This window comes from Drosophila sulfurigaster, chromosome 2R, assembly GCF_023558435.1.
Source record: "Drosophila sulfurigaster albostrigata strain 15112-1811.04 chromosome 2R, ASM2355843v2, whole genome shotgun sequence".
Lineage (NCBI taxonomy): Eukaryota > Metazoa > Arthropoda > Insecta > Diptera > Drosophilidae > Drosophila > Drosophila sulfurigaster.
Genome location: NC_084882.1, coordinates 10,029,906 through 10,049,397, shown reverse-complemented (window position 1 = coordinate 10,049,397; position 19,492 = coordinate 10,029,906). Strand labels below are relative to the sequence as shown.

Below are 19,492 nucleotides of genomic sequence, written 5' to 3'. Positions count from 1 at the left end.
CAATCTAACCAAAAATATTTAAATATACCGAAATTTGGTATATCGATATTGTGCTACATTCAAAAGTAGTACAAAAAATATACAAAAATTAGAAATGTATTTAAAATGCCACAAAAGTATTTAAATATACGGTATGCTATATTTGTTATATCGATATTGTGATACATTCAAAATATAACATAGGATAAAAAATATACCAAGCATGTATAAAGTATTTACAAAATACGGCAGACATAATTTAAGTATACCGAAAATTATATTTGGTATATCAATATTGTGATACATTAAAAATAGAACACAAAGTACAAAAATTACCAAAAATACATAAAGTATTTACAATATACCACAAACATATTTAAATATACCGAATGCTATATTTGGTATAGCGATATTGTGATACATTCAAAATATAACCGAGTACAAAATATACCAAAAATGCATAAAGTATTTGCACCACTTTACCATATTATTTTCTTGAGCATGTCTTGCAAACCAATAAAAGATGAGTTGATAACACAGCAATAAAATGTCTCCCGCTTCAGTAATTTCAAATATTAGTTTCTCTACCATTTCATTGATTTCAGCGTCTTCGTCGCATTATTTTCGAATTGCTTTTGGCCCCATTTGGTCGTCGTCTCTTTTCACTTGATTTTCACTCACTGCGTTGTCGCAATGTGTTTATTGTCTTTATTTCATTTTCTTAAGTATTTGACATTTTCACGTTAATTGAAATTTTATTGCCAATTGTCAATTGTCGCCGGCTTTCTGTCTGTCTTTCTGTCTGAGTCTTAGACATCATCGGAATAGCGGAGACTTGATTCCGGTCGTGTCTCTGGGTCTCTTTTTATGGGCGTTGTTTGGCGCAGTGAAAGTTGCGTGTTTCCAAGAAGTCCGGCTAGAGGAGTTCATACTACAAATGCTGGAGGGGCTCAGACTTTCCTACTGGTCTGGTCTCTCATATATTATGGATATAGTTTGCCATTAGATATAAGTGCATAGCCATTTGGCTGCTGCTGCTGCTGTTCCTGCATTTGTTGTAGTTGCTATTGCCGCTGGCAATTAACAGTCGACATCAAAGCGAGGTTCCGGCCAACTGACATTATAATTTTCCCACATTAAATATGCAACCAAAGCCAACTTCTACATATAACATTTATACCCACGTATCGTTTATAACAGATACCATAAAAAGTTTGTCGACATCTTCTGCGATTAATATGAATGGCTTTGTTCTCGTTACATTGCCAACAAAGTGCAGGCTATTCATCTATTAACCGGTTAAATTGCTTCCTGGCCTAATTAGCAACAACAACTTGGCCAGCAAATATGTAAAATTGCACTCGAAAACACTCCAACAACTTGGCCACATTATCTGAGTTGCCTTGTCGCCTGCTGTGTTCGCAATTACGATGAGTTCCCCTTTCGCCACCCAAAAAAAGCAGAAAAGAGCAGAAAAACACAAACTAAAACTAATAATTATAAAATTTCTAAAAAGTTTGCGCTTTTAATTAAACAACTGAATTTAAAAGTTTTCGCTTGAAAGTCATATTTTTTATACTCTTACTTCAAAGTATTAAAATGAGTAAAAATAAAATATGGTCAATTTGTTCGCACAGTTTTAAAAAAAAGAAAGAAAGCTACAATCGGGTGTGCTCAACTGTAAGATACTCGCAACCCGTTCGTTATTAAATATACCAGTTAAATATACCAAATTAATACAGCTCGGTAGTATAATTTAAATATACCGAAATAATATACCAAAAATTAAGTATGGTAAATTTGTCCTACTCTTACTTCAGGGTATTCAAATGAGTAAAAATAAGATATGATTAAATTGTTTGCACACTTTTAAAAAGGTATATATTTAAATAAAATGAATGCTATAATAGGGTATGCTGAACTGTGAGAAACCCGCAAACAGTTCTTTATGGAATATTCCAATGAATATACCGAAAAAATACTTAAAGAATCCTATTAATATATAGAACGATATTATAATTTAAAGATACCGAATTAAAATGTGAAGGTATTCAAATGAGTAAAAATAAAATATGGTTAAATTTTTTGCAGAATTTAAAAAAAGAAAGAAAGCTACAATCGGATATGATCTACTGTTAGATACCCGCGACCCGTTCATTATTAAATATACCAATTAATTATACCTCATTATTATATCAAAAAATACTGAAATTATTCCTTTAATATGCAGAGCGGTACTATAACTGAAATATACCCAATTAATATACCAAAAAAAAAAAAAGTGTATATTTTTAACTGTTTTTTTTATTAGCTTTTTTTCTTATAGTCTCTCTTTTAGATGTACATGATCATACCGACAAGGTGTTAAAAGCCATATATTATGATTTTTACAAGTGCATCAAAATTTCGGTGTATCACAGACACTGAACTGCGTGTTATTGTAGCTGATGCAAAAGTTGCGTAAACAATTCAAATATAAAGAGAGAGATAGAGAGTGAGAGAGAGAGGGAGAGAGTGGGAACCGATAGTTGGATAAAACATAATAAGTGTAGAGAGAGAGCGATAAACCTTTGTTTCGTTTCAAAGTTGAGTTTTATTATGATATCACATTTCTGTGAATTGTGCAATTTAATAGAGCAAATATTATGAAACCGCCGAACAAAGCATAGTTATTGTTTACACACATCAAAAAATATATATAGTATAGGGAACTTGGTTATAAATAACTTGAACTAATATTCACAGCGCAAGTTGAGTGTGACCTTAGATTTCCAAATGAATTTGGCACTTCTGAAATGCTCAAACCTGTTTGAAAATATGTCAACAATAATTGACACGCTGCTACCTCAACAATAGAATTCATTTATCAGCAGAAGCAGAAATACCAAACAAATTCCATAGAAATTATTGTCATTTGGATGGAGTCTTGACATTCTTTTTGATGTCATAATGCCAAATGATAGATAAGATTGCATATTAGCATTTATGTGTGAAGAGAAAGAGAAAAACTACAGCATTTAAATGGCAAATTAAAAATAGATAAAATCAAGTTATTTGTTTGATTTTATTTGTGTCTGTAATCAGTTGAATGACTTGGCCGGGCAATCAAGATAAAAATCAAGATAATGGCATAGAGATAAAGCCATAAGCATAATCAGTCAACAACCTGTTGATGAGGCATAAGCAGAGTAAACATTTCTACATTTTTGGGTAACTTCATTAATAAAGATAGCCAACAAGGTTGGTTCAAAATTATCGACAGCGCTCACAGTTTAAAAAAAAAACCAACAAGTGAAAGTTGATTAATAGTTTCCGTTTATGGTAATGCGATGAATATATACGTATTTATATATTTATTTTTTCACTATCTAAATTCAGTTTGTTTAAAGCACATCTATTTGCCCATATTTATTTATGTTTTTGTTTTGATTTTTCAAATTCGAACTCGAATTTCGCATTCGCTGCACGCAATGTGAACTTTTCAAAGAAAAACTGGATAATGCGGCGTATGAGCAATGCTCGTTTTTTCATTAGCATGCAAAACGCTTTGCGCATTTTTGCATGTCGTTCGTATAATTAATTATTTCTATCATTGTTTGATTTTCATATGAGCACACTCAATTATGTGTGTGTGTGTGTGTGTGAATATTTACCATTTTCTATGCATATTCTCACAGCGAGTTTATGGGAAATTAACAAATTAAATATGCACAGAAGCATCGTCGTGTGTCGGGTGCGGCCATCTCGACGATGAGGAGGACAACCATGACAACAACAACAACAACAACTACAACAACAACAGCGAGAATTTTTGATGTGCGGCATGCATAATTATGATGGGGTTTGGCTTACCTACAAACATCGAAAAAAACAAATACAACTCGATGCAATTGGGTTAAATTGCAGTTCCTGAAATAAATTAGCTGACTAATTGCAATGGATTGTCAAGGCATTCGCAGCAGGGTCAAAGCTGATGCAGCGCTCGTTCAATTGCATTTCGTTGAACTGCTAATTGCAGCTTGTATTTATGCTAATTTTTCTATACCAAAGTAGAGTAAGCTAGCTCTTGAAATGATCTTACATTTTATTCAAGTAGAAGAGAAATAAAGAGAATTGAAGGGATAAGGCAAATATCTCATTCATTATTAGGAATATAACTATGAAGTTTTCGAACATAGCTAATTAGCTAGCTCTTGAAATTATCTTAAATTATATTCAAGAAAGATTCAGAACAAAATTACAAAATGAAAAGTGAATTGAATAAGGAAAATATCTCGTTCAGAAATAGGAATATGATTCTATGAAGTTATAAGATTTATAACTAAATAACAAAGCTAATTAGCTAGATCTTAAAGTTGTTTAAAATTTTATTTAAGAATGATATAAAGAAAAGATAGGAAAAGACGGAATAGGGTATTATACATTACAAAAAATTGTAAATATGAAATTGATCTGAAAGTAATTATTGTTTATTTTATGTCAAACTTGATATATAGTTCTTGCAATTATCTTAAATTTTATTTAAGAGGCAAAGTAAGAAAGAAGGACTAAAGGAATAAAAAAAACATTTAATTTCATATGTATATTATGAAAGTCTTTATTTGAAGACATCTATATAAAATCGATTATTTATTTACTAAAAATGTTGAATGCAAGTAGTCGACAAGTTTCTGTTTTACAATTTCATTTTTTAAATTTTATTACCCATGTTTTTTAAGAGATAAAAGTAAATCTACAAGTTCTTTGATGTATCCTAACTTTTACAGCGTAATAAGATCACAACAAAAGCGATTTCAAAGGTGTCGTGATGTATTGTTGTCGAATCGAACAGATCGTGACAAGAGATAATTACAGTTTCATTTGACTTTCGAAACAGAAAGTGCACAACACACATTCTAGTTGTTTGTATAGAATATGTAATTACAAATTGTTGAGAATACAAGAACTTCGAAGCCGAACTCCAGTTGAACTCTTTCGCATTAGTCATGCTCATTACAATGCCGAGTCTTTCCTGTTGTTGGGCGGGCATCCTCTATTTAAATTCAGACACGCGGTATTTATTGTGGCAACACCTTTGCCTAATGTGAGTGTTGATTCATGATTCCGCCATTTGAGCACTTCAGGCCTCATTACAATTTACGCTCAACCCAATTAAGCTTGGCCCAAAAGCTGAGCAACAACAACAACATTATCATGAGCCACAATAGCAGCAAACTTGACTCATATTCTCGCATTGTTATTGTTGGTTTGTTGCCAGCGACACACTCAACTGCGACTTCGTTTTGGTGCCTGGTTAAGAAGGTATGAAAAAATTGTTGGGCATGTAAAAAAAAAAAAAGTGTAAAAAAACAACACAATAAACAAAAAAAAAGTCAACAACCACTTTGGTATGCCTTTGACGCCGGCTTCGCTCGCTGTTGCCGGTTTTTTCTCTTTAGTTTTCTGTTTTCACACACAAAGGCGAAAAAATGTTATGTTTATATTTATTTTAAGCAGAAGGAAAAAAAAAATGGCAACAACAACTTCGTTAAGACAACAATAAAACGCCAACTACAGTTACACGACTAAACAGCAAATCCACAAAATAAAGTATATATGAAAAAAAGAAATATGTACTATTTATAAATTCAAAGCACTTTTTATAAATAAAAAGAAAAAAAATGTCGCGAGAAATTTTCAAACGGCAACCGGCAAATGATGTCTGTTAAATTGGATTATAAAACAATGTGTCGCATATATTGAACGTGTCTGCTTTAAGGGTATTATCGCTATTACACTAGCTTTGCACCATAAGAAGTATTTAACAATGAGAAAAGAAGAAATTATAAAGTAAAGTTCCAGTTTTCATATTGTTTTATGGGTAATAAGTAATAAAAATATTATAAGGAACAAAAATCAGCTCTTTATTGTTGTAGAAACAGATTAAAATGGTTGAGTATTAAATTCTCAAATAATATTAAATAGGAATTACAAATATTTCTGAATAAATACAGAAAAGAATAAAGTATACTGCATTCAAAATAATTGTGAAAAACATATTTTACCTTTTAAATAATTTTAAAAAAGAACTTTGAGAACTTTGCTTTTACATAGTTCCGTATTTTCATTATTTTCTACATATATTCATAAATATTCAAGTTGGAAACGTATCCAACAGAAAAGTTAGAGCATCCAAATGTTTATGTTGACATTGGACACGTCGTCTTCTATTCATTGGGCTCTTTTTGTGCTGAATACGCGGTTCGAGTGCAAAAGTGTCGCAGGCTTTTAAGCCGCCAGCGAATGGAAGAGTGAAAGAAGAAGCCACAGAAAAGCACATCAAAGCAAAGCAAAGAGTAACGACAACAAAGCTGCGTGTAAAGCAATCGAAGAATGGAAAACAAAAGCATAAACAGAAGCAGAAGATAAACACGAAGAGCGACAGAGAAAGACAGATAGAGAAAGAGAGAGATGGCATGATACAAATGGCGTTTCAATAAAGTAAAGTCAAGTCTGGTTTGTGTCATGGCTAAGCCTTTGTTGTTGTCGCCCATTGATTAAGCTGGTTTCTGCTGATTTCAGCAATTTTCACTTGTCATCTTTTAATAGCCGCACAGCTGCAATTGTTGTACTTGACTTACTGCCACTGTTATTGGCTTTCAATTAAACGCCACTCAATGGCCACAAACGCAATTAAAAACAAGTAAGAAAGCTACAGTCGAGTGTACTCGACTGTGAGATACCCGCTACCCATTTTGAATAAAAGCAATATATTTTGCGGTATTATTCTCAAAATATACCAAATATAGTGCAAAAATACTAAAAATATACCAAATGGTATATGTGGTGTATCGATATAGTGCCGCATTCAAAATATACCATAGACGGCACAATATACCAGATTGTCAGCCAAAGCTCTGAGTTGCTCCTAGTAAGTAGGCGTTTTTGCCCATACAAAAGTATTTCTTTAATAACTTCCACAATTTTTTTCTGATCGCAACCAAATTTTCAGGGATCATAACTACTATAGTTATTACCGTATGTACCAAAATTCGTAACCCTAGCTTTAAAATTACGCTTTTTATTCGATTTTTTTGATTTGCGGGGGCGGAAGTGGGCGTGGCAAAAATTTGAAACAAACTTGATCTGCGTGCAAACATAACAAATGCTGTCGAAAAAAAATTATAGCTCTATCTCTTATAGTCTCTGAGATCTAGGTGTTCATACGGACAGACGGACAGACGGACAGACGGACGGACGGACAGACGGACAGACGGACATGGCTATATCGTCTCGGCTATTGACGCTGATCAAGAATATATATACTTTATAGGGTTGGAGATGCCTCCTTCTACCTGTTACATACATTTCCTGCCGGCACAAAGTTATAATACCCTTCTACCCTATGGGTAGCGGGTATAATAATAGAATTAAAGCAGTTTTCGTTTTGCTAACCTCAAAAGTATTTAATCATGCCTACTTGCCGATTTGGAAGCGCCCAAAATTCAAAAGAAATTCTTCGGTACATTCACCTCGTTCATTGGGCCGCTTTGTTTCTTGGCTTTTGTCTGTTACGGTACTTTTATTTCATATACTCCTATACTATATACATACTTAATCGTACATCTGTCTCTCTGTTTCTCTATTTATCAAGTGACAGTTTTGTTTTTCTTCCACTGTTTGTTGTTACTGCCTTTGCGGTTTTCCGGCTTTTTATATTTTTATCAATACGAGCAATCTTTGGGCTCAGTGCACTTACAAACAGCAACAGCTAAAGCAACGACAACGACAACGACAACGACATTAACTTGGATGTTGACTTTGATCGTTGCGTCGGTGTAAATGTCAGTTTTATGTCTTTTTAATAATGTTGTAAAATTGCTTAAATAATTACAAAACACACTCAGCGGTTAGACTAGACTCTACATTCTACGGTTCTCTCTTTTTCTCTGTGTCTTTTCAAGCGTAACGAACACTCGGAATTTCCTGTTATACATTTTTTTGTACTGAGATATTTTTAAAATTAAAATTAAATAAGAAATGAGGCACTTGATTCACTTAAAAATAGATAGAATACAAATATTATAATGGTAGATTATAAAGAAATATTCATAAGTTTAGTCTTCAGAATGATTTAGATATTTTTACTCAACTAATTTCGTCAACAATGTTTGTGACTTCGATTTTTGTGATATTCTCTAACAACTTCAGATGTTATTTTAATTATTCATTTGAATTAATTCATTGTCTTACCTTTTATATTCAATTGAAAACCGCCTTATTAACCTGTTGTACAAATGCATGTTTCTTGTAAATTTACCGCACTTAAAGCGTAATAAATCTTGAGTGCATGCCAACAATCATGTCTATGCCGACGAGCACCCCTGAGTAACAACCCCTAAAAGCTGCCCAGCAACCGACAACCGACAAAAACCAACCACAACAAGCATTGAAATGCAACCCAAAACCAAGCCAAATGAAATACCAAAGCATCAAAATGTATTTAAAATATATACAAAAACAAAAAACTAAAGAAACGTAAAGAAAAGAAAACATAAAGAAAAAACTTGACTGGTTACGCACGAGTGCAGCTCCTTCGTCCTGCAAAAAGGGTTATGGGAAAGTGAAGGGGAGGAGGGTGAAGGGTGAAGGCATGAGGGGAAGCCCCGAAGTCAGCTGCTTGGCAACAAGCAAATTGCGGTGCAATTGCAACTGACAACACGCCCTCGCCTTGACTCGCATACAAGAAATTGTTTTACTTCTCCCAGCTTAGGAGAGAACCCAGCTTATAGAGTTATAGAGTGCTTCAACCTTTCCTCCCCCCGGACACAGAGAATTCCCGAACCCCTTCTTAGGCGAACGACGAATTCTTCGAAGCGTAACCGTTGACGGTTATTAAACTATATACGTAAAAGGCACAGACACATGCATGGCAAAATAAATAACAACAGATATCAAGACACTAACCAAGGGGGGGAAATTGCTGTGCACAAAGAATAAGAATCGTTTCAGGCATAGTTCCGCTTCTTTTTCTTATTTTTTGATGAACTTTGAACGTTGCACAAAGCGCGAAACAGAGAGAGAGAAAGAGAGAGAGGGAGACACGCCCTAGAAACATCTTGAGGTTATTTGTTCCTCTAACACATTGTCGAAACATTTTCTGCCCCGATGAAGTTGTTTGCTTTTCTGGGGTCACCGATCAGGGGCGGGGCGGCATCGTTGCCTGTAATGGAACTCTTAATTGGCAAGACAATGTAAATGGCCTGTGCTATGCTATAGAGGGAGTTCTGTAATGTATTAATCACATAATCGAGAACATTTTATTAAGGGGACACAACGATCGTTTCTATAGAATTTTGTGTTGAAGTTTGCTCATGATAAAATTAAGTTCTCATTCTACCAATTTGTAATTTATATATCTAAACTTATCTTACCAATTGGGACTTCATAATTTTTAGAATTTTCTATTTTAAACTAGTAGATTCCAAGAATTTTCTCCACTAATTTAGTTATTTCCAAATTTAACTAAAATCAAAGATTTTTATTTGGTTTCAGCTTCAATGACTTCGCAGTATTAACTTACTAAAATACTTAGGATCATTTAATTTTCAAGCTCAGAAACTCTTTACTTTGTAGTCGAAACTAAAGAACGCAACTCGCTCACACAAAGTTTGAATCATTTTATCTTGGAGTGTTTGCATTTTGCAGAGTGAATGCAACATTTCTAATTGCACATATGCTACTGAATTTTGATGTATTTTTATGCTATTCTGTTTTCGTGGAAGTTGTAAACCTAAAATCTAATTATATACCCCATTTTTGTGCTTTGTTGTTTACAGTTAGCCGGAGCTTCCATCAACACACGCAGAGAGGAGGAGACACATTAAAGATCTAAACACTAGACACACACACACACACAACGAGATAAACGACGTCACACTGGAGTCACAAAAACGATAAACATTCCAAAAATTCCAATACCTCTCCCTCCCCAGTTGTACAGTATGTCACATGATAAGAAAATGTTGGATCGCGAGGCAGTACGTTCAGTGATTCAGCAATGGAATGCCAACAGATTGGATCTCTTTGCTCTCTCCGAGCCAGACGAGGTAAGCCAAACTCAAATGAATTATTCTCATAGGCAAAACATTTCTATAATTTATTCGCATTTTTACTTTTTTTTTTAACAGAATCTGCTCTTCCATGGCGTTATGCGGTTTTACTTCCAAGATGCCGGCCAAAAAGTGGCCACCAAATGCATTCGCGTTGCCAGCGATGCCACAGTCACAGATGTCATAGGTGAGAGAAGCAAAAATGAATGGAAATTGGAGCATATTGTTTTTAACACATATAGAGATATAATTTAGAAACCTTCTATTGAAACTCATATATTTTTCAATATTCCGCTATATTTTAGTACCCAGTTAATCTCTACTTTGCAAATTAAAACAATTTCTATTCAAACTAATAAATTTTTCAAATTTCGCTTTATTTTAGAACCCAGTTAATCTCAACTTTGCCAAACAATAAAACAATTTCTATTCATACACTCATATTTTTCAATATTTCGCTTAAATGTTTTCCGATTAAATTTCTATTATTCAAAGTTCTTAAAAACAAATATCTCATACTGACATTCATTTATGTTTAAAACAAAAAAAAAGGATACATAAGCATTTTATTATTACAATTAAACTAATATTACCAGAAAAATTTAATGCAATCAAATTTTTTTTTAATGCAATATATATTTAATTGATCTTCGATATTTATAAAATGTAGAATGAAAAGAAGATTTACCAATTTATTTTTGGTTTCATTGTAAGTTGAAATATCAAAATTATATTTATAATTTATAGAAAAGAACAATATTTTTATACCCATATATCCATAAATTAGAAGTGTATTACAATTTTGTGCATGCAGGAAATGTATACGATATATCCATGTTCATCTGTCCGGGTGTCTGTCCGTCCGGCCATCCGTCCGTATAAACACTTAGATCTCAGAGACTATAAGAGATAGAGATATAATATTTTTTGACAGCACTTGCACGCAGATCAAGTTTGTTTTAAATGTTTGCTACAAACTGTTCCGCCCCCGCAAGTCGAAAAAATCGAATAAGCTAGAGCCGATATACCAAATATGACCTTCGGTACATTTCAGTATTCTTTACAGTGCATTAGTTTGGTTTATCTTAAGAATAATACCGCTCTGTATTGCTATTATTAGTAATGGGTATTTGTTTCCATTAAAATGAAAATAATATTTGAAGATTTTGTGATTGCAATTTAAAACAGAATTTAAAAATGAAATGAAAATTGATTTTTACATTTCAAAATTAAAATAAAATTTTATTATTAAAGGAAAATTAATCTTACGAATTTTGTTTGGCTTTCATAGTATTCAATAATAAGTTCAAATAGCAAAAATATATATAGCAGGGACTGGAAAAACAATTTTTATACAAATTGTTTATAATAGGTTGCACATTTATCAACTGAATATTTATTTTCTTATTTATCTTGCCATATTTGATTAACAATTTCGTAACTTGCTTGCAGACACGCTCATTGAGAAATTCCGTCCGGATATGCGGATGTTGTCGGTGCCCAACTATGCGCTCTACGAGGTGCACGCCAATGGCGAGGAGCGACGCTTGAATGCCGATGAGAAGCCGTTGCTTGTGCAGCTCAATTGGCATATTGATGATCGCGAAGGTCGCTTCCTGCTCAAGAACATCGACCAGAAGACGACAGTGAGTTGCAATTGAAATTTATAATTCAATTACAAATCTAATAAGTAAATTTCTGTATATTCCAGCCGATTGAGCAATCAGACTTGAATTTCAAGCGCAAGCTCTCGAAGCGCGAGAAGAAGGAGCAAAAGAAGAAGGAGAAGCTGGCCAAACTCAGCTCCGATCTCCCCCAGTCGAATGGCAGTCAACTGGGCCTAGGCAATGGTATTGGCAATGCTGCGACGGCGGCACATATGAACGGCAATGCGGGTGGCGGAGGCGTTGGCAATGGCAACGATGCTGGCGATGCTGTCGCTGGCAAGCTGTACACAGAGCTGCCGGAGACGTCATTCACACGCTCGATCTCAAATCCGGAGGCCGTGATGCGTCGACGGCGACAGCAAAAGCTGGAGAAGAAGCTGCAACAGTTTCGGTCACGCGATGGCGGTCCGGATACGGGTGGCACGTTAAAAAATCTACGGCGAGAGCCTGTGCCAGGATGTGCCTTACAAGACGCTGCTGCTGTCCATACGGGACTGCGCCCAGGCGGTTGTCAGGGAAATGCTCACCAAATATGGCCTCGAGAAGGCGGATCCCTTGCACTATTGTCTCGTTCAGGTGCGTATATATATTATCCTTGTATTTGGCACTTACTAATGCCGATTATCGCATTCTCCAGGTGAACAGCGATGGCACGGAGTATATACTTGACGACGATGAGTGCCCTCTATCGATACTTATGAATCATCCAACGTCACGCGGTAAGTTCTTTGCCTGTTAGTGGGCCATTTGAAATCACTTAGTGTGCCAGATCCTTGCGAGTGCGAGTGGATGAGGCAAGTCATTCATAAATCCCTTTCCTTGGCGTGCAATTAGCTTTGTTTTATCAATAATTATGCTGGCTGAGCTGCCTATCAACAACAACGACATTCGATTGACGGTTGTTTACTATTGTTGCTGCTCATGCTCATGCTGTTCTGTTGTTGTTGTTGTTATTGTTGTTGCTGTTGTCATATTTCGAGTAGTGAAATTCGGCAGAGTTTAAGAAGTTATTTCAGTTGTTTGCTGGCATTTCGAAGCGTCGCGACGGAGATTTCTTTAATATTGTTTGTTTAGTGGAATGTGAAGAAAAAGCGTTAAATTCGATATATTAATCTATTTTATATGCTGATAAAATGAAAGATGAAATTTGTGAAAGGCTACGTAAGTGTATAAATAATTTCTGAATGAAAATAAACATAAAAAGACATTAAAAGAATAATCTTGAAAGCGGGCCCCAAAAAGTATGCTATATTTAACAGTGAAATGCACGAGACACTTTACCGTCAATTTGTTATGCTAATCATCACAGTTTGTTATTTATTTATCAATGGGATATATAGTTCAATCTGTTATCTAATCTGTTTATATATTTCTAATGACAATCAACAATTGCCAAGTGCCCAAAGCTATGTTTATAAATTTAACTTTAACGTGCATATTAAGTTAGCGAGTGCACAAACCCCTTGGATAAGGATAACTTCCAGCGTCGTACGAAAGCTCGCTGCTACAACATATCGTTTAGCGAGTTGTGCAACCTCGAACTGCTTTCGCATTTCGAACTGCTTTTAGAGATTTTAAATGAAGATAAAGTTTATCCATAGAAGTTTATTTTTACCAAAGATATATGAACTTGTTTTATTCGACATTAATTTAAAATTACAAATTTTATTTTTATTTATTACTTTACTGACTACACTTTAGTATGCTAAATTTGTATACTATGAAGTCTTTAAAAGTTTTACTCTTTTGGAAATATATCTAAACTCATATTTATTTAAATGATACAAAATTGAGTTCTTTTGGCACATCATATCTATGTATACTACGACTCAATATTTCACTAGAAGTAACAGAATTGTATTTGAAATTGTTCTTCAATCTGTTGCATGCATTCAGCTTTCATCTTTTCGTTTTTATGAGCATGCCAATCAATTGCAAGGACGTGTCAAAATGCGTCACATGCCTAAAAGTAGGCAACACAAATTGAACACAAGCCAAAGCTCAAGCGCAGGCGCAACAAAGTTGCTGCGAAACCTAACAATAAACACACACACACTCTTACAGTTACACATATGTATGTATGTGTAAGCAATTATATATGTTGTATATATATTCGCACATAAATTGGGAGCGCAGCGCAGGGAGCACGTGCTGTTACAGTTCGCACATCAACACATACAAATAAGTTCACCGAAATGACAAAGTTAATACACAATAAGGCCGCTGGGAATTCACAACGCCGCCTAACGTCGCACATAACAACAACAATCACAATAAAGTAGAACGGCAAACATAAATGACATTTAAATAAGGACAAACCACAAAATGAAACGGACCAAAAAAGAAGAAGAAGCAGAGTCAGGAAATGTGAGAAGCATCTACATAACACATAAGCAAGGATAGCAGGGGGCGGGGGGGAAAGGAAATGAAAGGCAAGAAACGAAGTGTTGAAGCTGGCAGAGCTGCAGCCACTTAGCAGCCACATGTTGCCGCCTTCTGCGCTCACTCATTCCCCCTCAATTCGCACAAACACTAACTCATTCTCTCCCGCTCTCGCTCCCGCTCTCTTTTGGTAGTGTTGTTGTTGTTTGACGTGTGCAATTCAAAAGGTGTAAAATGTAAATGCGACCGCGCTTTTGCTTAAATATTTCATGAGCTCTGTCGCGTCGCCGTCACTGTCTCTGTCTCTGTGTGCCGCACATTGTCCTAATTGCTTGGCACACTGGCAATCATAAATTTTGTACTCGTCTCCAGCTCGCAGTTCGTCATTGCCTGGCAAACAATCAATTTGGGGCAAGTGCCCTAAAAAACAAAAAGTGTCGTAATCTGTTGGTACAACACTCTTTGTTAGTTAACCAAATAAAACTATTTAAAAATGCTTTTGAAATTGCATTTTACTCACACTCCTTACTCTTTCTAGTTGTAAGCATGTTATCAGTCGCATGTTTTGTGGCATTCTTACGGCACATCGATGTCATTGCTTTGCTATTGTTGTTCGCTCTTAGTGCTTAAGTCATTTTGCCCTTAGGTGTTTCAATTCTGCTCTCTCTCTCTCTCCTCACACACTCTCTTAAAATGCCTGTAATATTTATTGTTGGAATTTGTTATGTAGGCAGGCGAGAGACTGAGAGCAAGAGCTTATGCTTCGTGTGTGCGCTCTCTTTTTGTGCTACTTTCGTTTGACAGTCGTTGTTCTATCATTTGTTGTTTTTGGCTTGCGTACAGTGGTTATTCTAAGGCAATTACACTAAGATTTTTCTACTATGCTTATCAATAATTTGTTAAGAACTAGTTAAAGTAAAGTAATATTGTCTACTTTAAGGTTGGTTATTATTTTATGCTGAGCTTCCTATTGCTTATCTTCTTTATTGCTGTGTCATTTCACTTCGACTGAGTTTTATGCTTTATGATTTGTCTCCTTTTGTTTGCTCTCACACTCTTTTATTTCGACATAGCTCTCTTATCGCTTTGGAGTATTTTTAAGTCACACACAGACAATATTTAAGCATAACGGCATTTTTATGGCTAAATTTTCGATTGCGAATTCCGCCACCTGTGCAGCAGCTTCACTTATTGTTGTTGTTGTTGTTTTTGTTGTTTCGTCAACGTCCTCGTCAATGTCGAGGTGGCCGACTCAAGTGCCGAAGCAGCGACGCCGTGTTTCGTGGCATTTCTCAGTTCTTCCCCATTTTCCACTCCTCCACCCCCCCAAATCCCACTCAGCTCCCAAACAGTTATCTGCGCCGTACACATTCGGCGCCGTCACAGTCACACTTCGCCATCGAATCGTTGCTGCCTGCGTTGGCGTTGACTTTGACGTTGACGCTGACGCCGACGCTGGCGCTAGCGACAGGAACAGAACACATTGTGTCTGTGCGCGCTTAGAGGTTGTTGTCGGCTGTTGGTTTCAGTCATGAAGTAAATGCTGCTCGGGCCAGCAGCATAGCACGGCAGTGCCCGGCAAACTGAATATCGTATATCGTATATCGTGCATCCAGCATATCGTGTATCGCGTGTATCGTATATCGAAATTGGAATTTGAATTTATTTGGTGATAGCGAGCGCCCAAGCGGCGGCAACAGTTTGTGTGTTGTTGCTGTTCGTGTTGTTGTTGCTGCTGCTGCTGTTGTGCTGTATTCTTCATTGCTCCTCGTCCTCGCGTTCTCTCTCTCTCGCTCCCCACTTGAGGCATACATAAAATTGTCAAAATTAGAAGCAGTTCAATTCAATTTGTGCGTGTCGCAGTCGCAGTCGCTGTTGCCGTCGCTGTTGCTGTTGCTGTATGTCGTAAAGTGTTTTTTGTAGCTATGTAAGAAATCGGATTGTCTGCGACTAAGCAGCCGGTTCCTGGCCGGCATAGCGAAAAAACACGCCTTTTGTCCTTACGTCCATCCGCTAATGCTGACCACTTGGCGGTGTCTGGCTGAAGCAAAAGAACAACACCTGGCGACTCTTCTTCTTCTTCATTCCCCACACCAGGAGACAAAGCCAACAAAATGATGGATTGGGGCATAAGACGTAAGTACTTTGAGTGTCGGAGAAGGGGGAGATAAAGAGACTATCTCTATTTGCTTTGCTGTTCAGCATTTAGCTGCTTTAATGAGTCGCTTGCTCAAGATTAACGCAGCGCTAAAAAGTATGCTACAAAATTATTTGCGAGCAAAACTTTTGTTCACGTTTTGAGACGAATTTTTGAAACTTTAAAATAAATAAAAACTTGTTCTATTTCATATTAAAGTTTAAGGAATTGAAGAAATGCGTTAATGAATTCTTTAAATTTAACTGTATATCCTCGAATAAAATTGTTTTTGTTTTCAGAAATATTTAATATTTATGTGACAGCTTTATAAAGTTGTATATAAATCATTTAACTGCAAATATAAAATAAAAAGTTTAAAGTCAGCACGTTTTGAGACGAATTTTGCAAACTGTAAAATAAGTAAAAACTTGTTCTATTTCATTTCAAATTTTATGCATTAATGAGTTATTTAAATTTAACTGTATTTCCTTGAATAAAATTTTTTTTGTTTTTATAAATATTTAAAATTTATGTGACAGCTTAATATAGTTGTATATAAATCATTTGAAATGTCCTTTAAAGCGCTTTTCATTTGGGTCAAATGTGAACAAATTGATTGCTTGTGATAGATTAGGTATAATTTGTTTGCAAGTGGGACTCTGTAATTATTATATCAATAGACAGAACACAAAGGAAATACATTATATCAATTATATCAGCTTGATCGCAATGCTCAAAGTGTAGGCAAACAGCAACAAAAAAGAGAATGATTTACTAATGACCTCTACATATTAATTTGGCATTCAGATAAGCCATACTAATAGTCGTCTATTACGACTCAGCTGACGTATGTTTGCGTGGACAGGTTCATACATTATTCAATCGTTCGTTCGTTGACCATGACGCTTCTAAATGTCCTGCTGACATTTCGTTTTCACTGGACATGAAAAAATTAACGCTTCATTTGATCAAGCTTCCCCCTGTGACCTTCTCCCCCCGCCTTAATCATGACTGTACTGAAATCAAACATGAAAGTAAAACAAAAGTCGTTGCGACAACTCAAATTGCAAAGGTCTAATGAAGCTCTTAAGGCTTCTTTTTTGCTTGCAGACGTGGCTGCTCATAAATATGTGTGCTACAGCCACGCCCCCTGCCGTTGCCCTCAGATACGCCCACGTTGTCTTCTGGCAAAGCTTGCAAACTGCACGGGCATAATTTTGATACCTCCTCAGACCCATTTTATCCCCTCACATAGGTCGGGTAGTGCAGTTCATGCTGAAGGTCGTTCGTGTCTGGAGTTGGAGATGGGCGCGTGACAGAAATATTTATGAATGAATTTATTTCTATTTCACTTTACAAATTTTGTAATTAATTCCATTCTAACACGACGCTGTCATCTGTCTTTGGCCTTTTCCAAGAATTCAATTATGAATTCGTGCAGAGTCGTGACACAGTCGTGACACGATGTGAATACATGTTTAACACTCTCAGCTCCAGCTCCAGCTCTAACTTGAGGTCCTGCGGCGAATCTCCTCAGCTAGCAGCTTCTGTCGCCTGCAAATGCGCTTAGGAATTTGATAGCAAGTCGGAGCCGTAAGAAAGCAAATTGGGTTAACAACTTGTTCTTCACATTCTTGTTTTTGTTGCTGCTGTGATGCTGTGGATGCTGGTGTCCTTGTTGTCCTTGCTGGGCTTTTAAGCTTTAAGATGCCAGCATAAATGCCATTAGAAAATTGCAGAAAGCGTTCGGCTTTTAATATTAATTGAATTGGTTTGATTGATGTGCAAGCATCCATTTAGAAATCCTTGCAATTTAAGCTAAACAATCGAAATAATATAAACAAACGAAGCGTGCTTCTACTTAGTAGATTGTGTAAACGTAAAATCAATTTTCAATTATTGTCATCAATTTTCGATTGGTTCTTGAATAGAAACTTTGAATGTTGTGCAAATTTAAGTCGAATTGCAATTTAATTCGAGTGATTGTTAAATATCTCAGTATCTCAGTAAATGATTACGATTCACTTTGATAAACATAAATTCAGGATTTCAATTATCAAATATACCAAATATCTATAATTTAAATGAATTAATTTAATTGCCTTTGCATGTTGTTAATTAAGTGGAAATAATCTATATCGATTAGTCGGAATGTAGCTCGAATTTCAGCTTAAGCTTGTATGGATTTCAAGGAAAAAAGGAAGCAATAAGTATATTTATTACTATGCTTTTTCCCTCAATTAACTGTGATAAATAAATGTTGTCAAGATAAGTAGATGGGCCATAAAAAACAAGTTTATTTGAAGTTTATTTCAATGAAAAATAATGGCAAGACATTTTTTTTATAATTAGTAGTATTATTTAAAGAGTAATAATTCAATTATTTGGTAAATATGTCACCATTCAATTATTTATTCGAAAGTTATTGAAATTGACATTGATAAAAATAAATGCAATATGTTTAATATGAAGCACTCTAATTTAAATAAATTAATTTAATTGCTCCATCATGAAATTGCTTTTAGCAGAATAATTGTGGTTGACAATTAAGTGGAAATTATCTATATCGATTAGTTGGAATAGAGCTGAAAATATAACTCCGAATTTTTTTCAATAAAATCTGTAAATAATAAAAGAAAAGAAAGTGTGCTCGACTTTGAAATATTAATTACTCATTACTCAATATACGAAAGGCTTTAAAATAAACCAAATAAATAAATGAATAAAATACTAAGTATACCAAATATACCAAAAACTATATTTTGTATCTATGTATATATAAAATGCAAGCAACAAGAATATTTATTATACTTGTTTCCTTCAATTAATTATGATTAATAAATGGATAAGACAGAATTGACCGTAAATAATAAGTTTAGTTGAAGGGAAAATAATGTCCAGACTATTTATTATTATTCATGTGATAAGTGTTGTATATTGAGTTACCTGAAATATGACAACGATTTTAGTATCGTCATTAATTAGTTTTGACAAAACTTTTGCTAATCCATTTGATACAAACAGATGTACGAATGCCTATTTATTGCTTTTGTCGATTATTCAGTTTTATAGAGCGAATCCATTGTTAACAGGCCTCATCATAATTGTCATGCTGCTGCTCAATTGCTCTTCAAATTTCTGTTGTATGACACTTGTCAGACGAGTGTAATTTTGGGTCAGGTGGGAAGTGGGCGATGAGAAGCCAGCTAAGCAAAGCTGTTGTCAGCTACTCCTGG

The 19,492-nt window shown here is 35.2% G+C and overlaps 1 protein-coding gene across 1 annotated transcript in view; it reads left to right on the top strand.

Annotated features, from left to right (window-relative positions):
* The window catches only part of LOC133839628 (afadin), a 62,850-nt gene that overhangs the window by 10,244 nt on the left and 33,114 nt on the right, over positions 1–19,492 (top strand). Inside the window, 6 exon segments of the mRNA XM_062271255.1 lie at positions 9,798–10,067; positions 10,149–10,257; positions 11,523–11,716; positions 11,782–12,165; positions 12,167–12,313; positions 12,375–12,456. Coding sequence (XP_062127239.1) covers positions 9,963–10,067; positions 10,149–10,257; positions 11,523–11,716; positions 11,782–12,165; positions 12,167–12,313; positions 12,375–12,456 — 1,021 coding nt within the window. The 5' untranslated portion in view covers positions 9,798–9,962.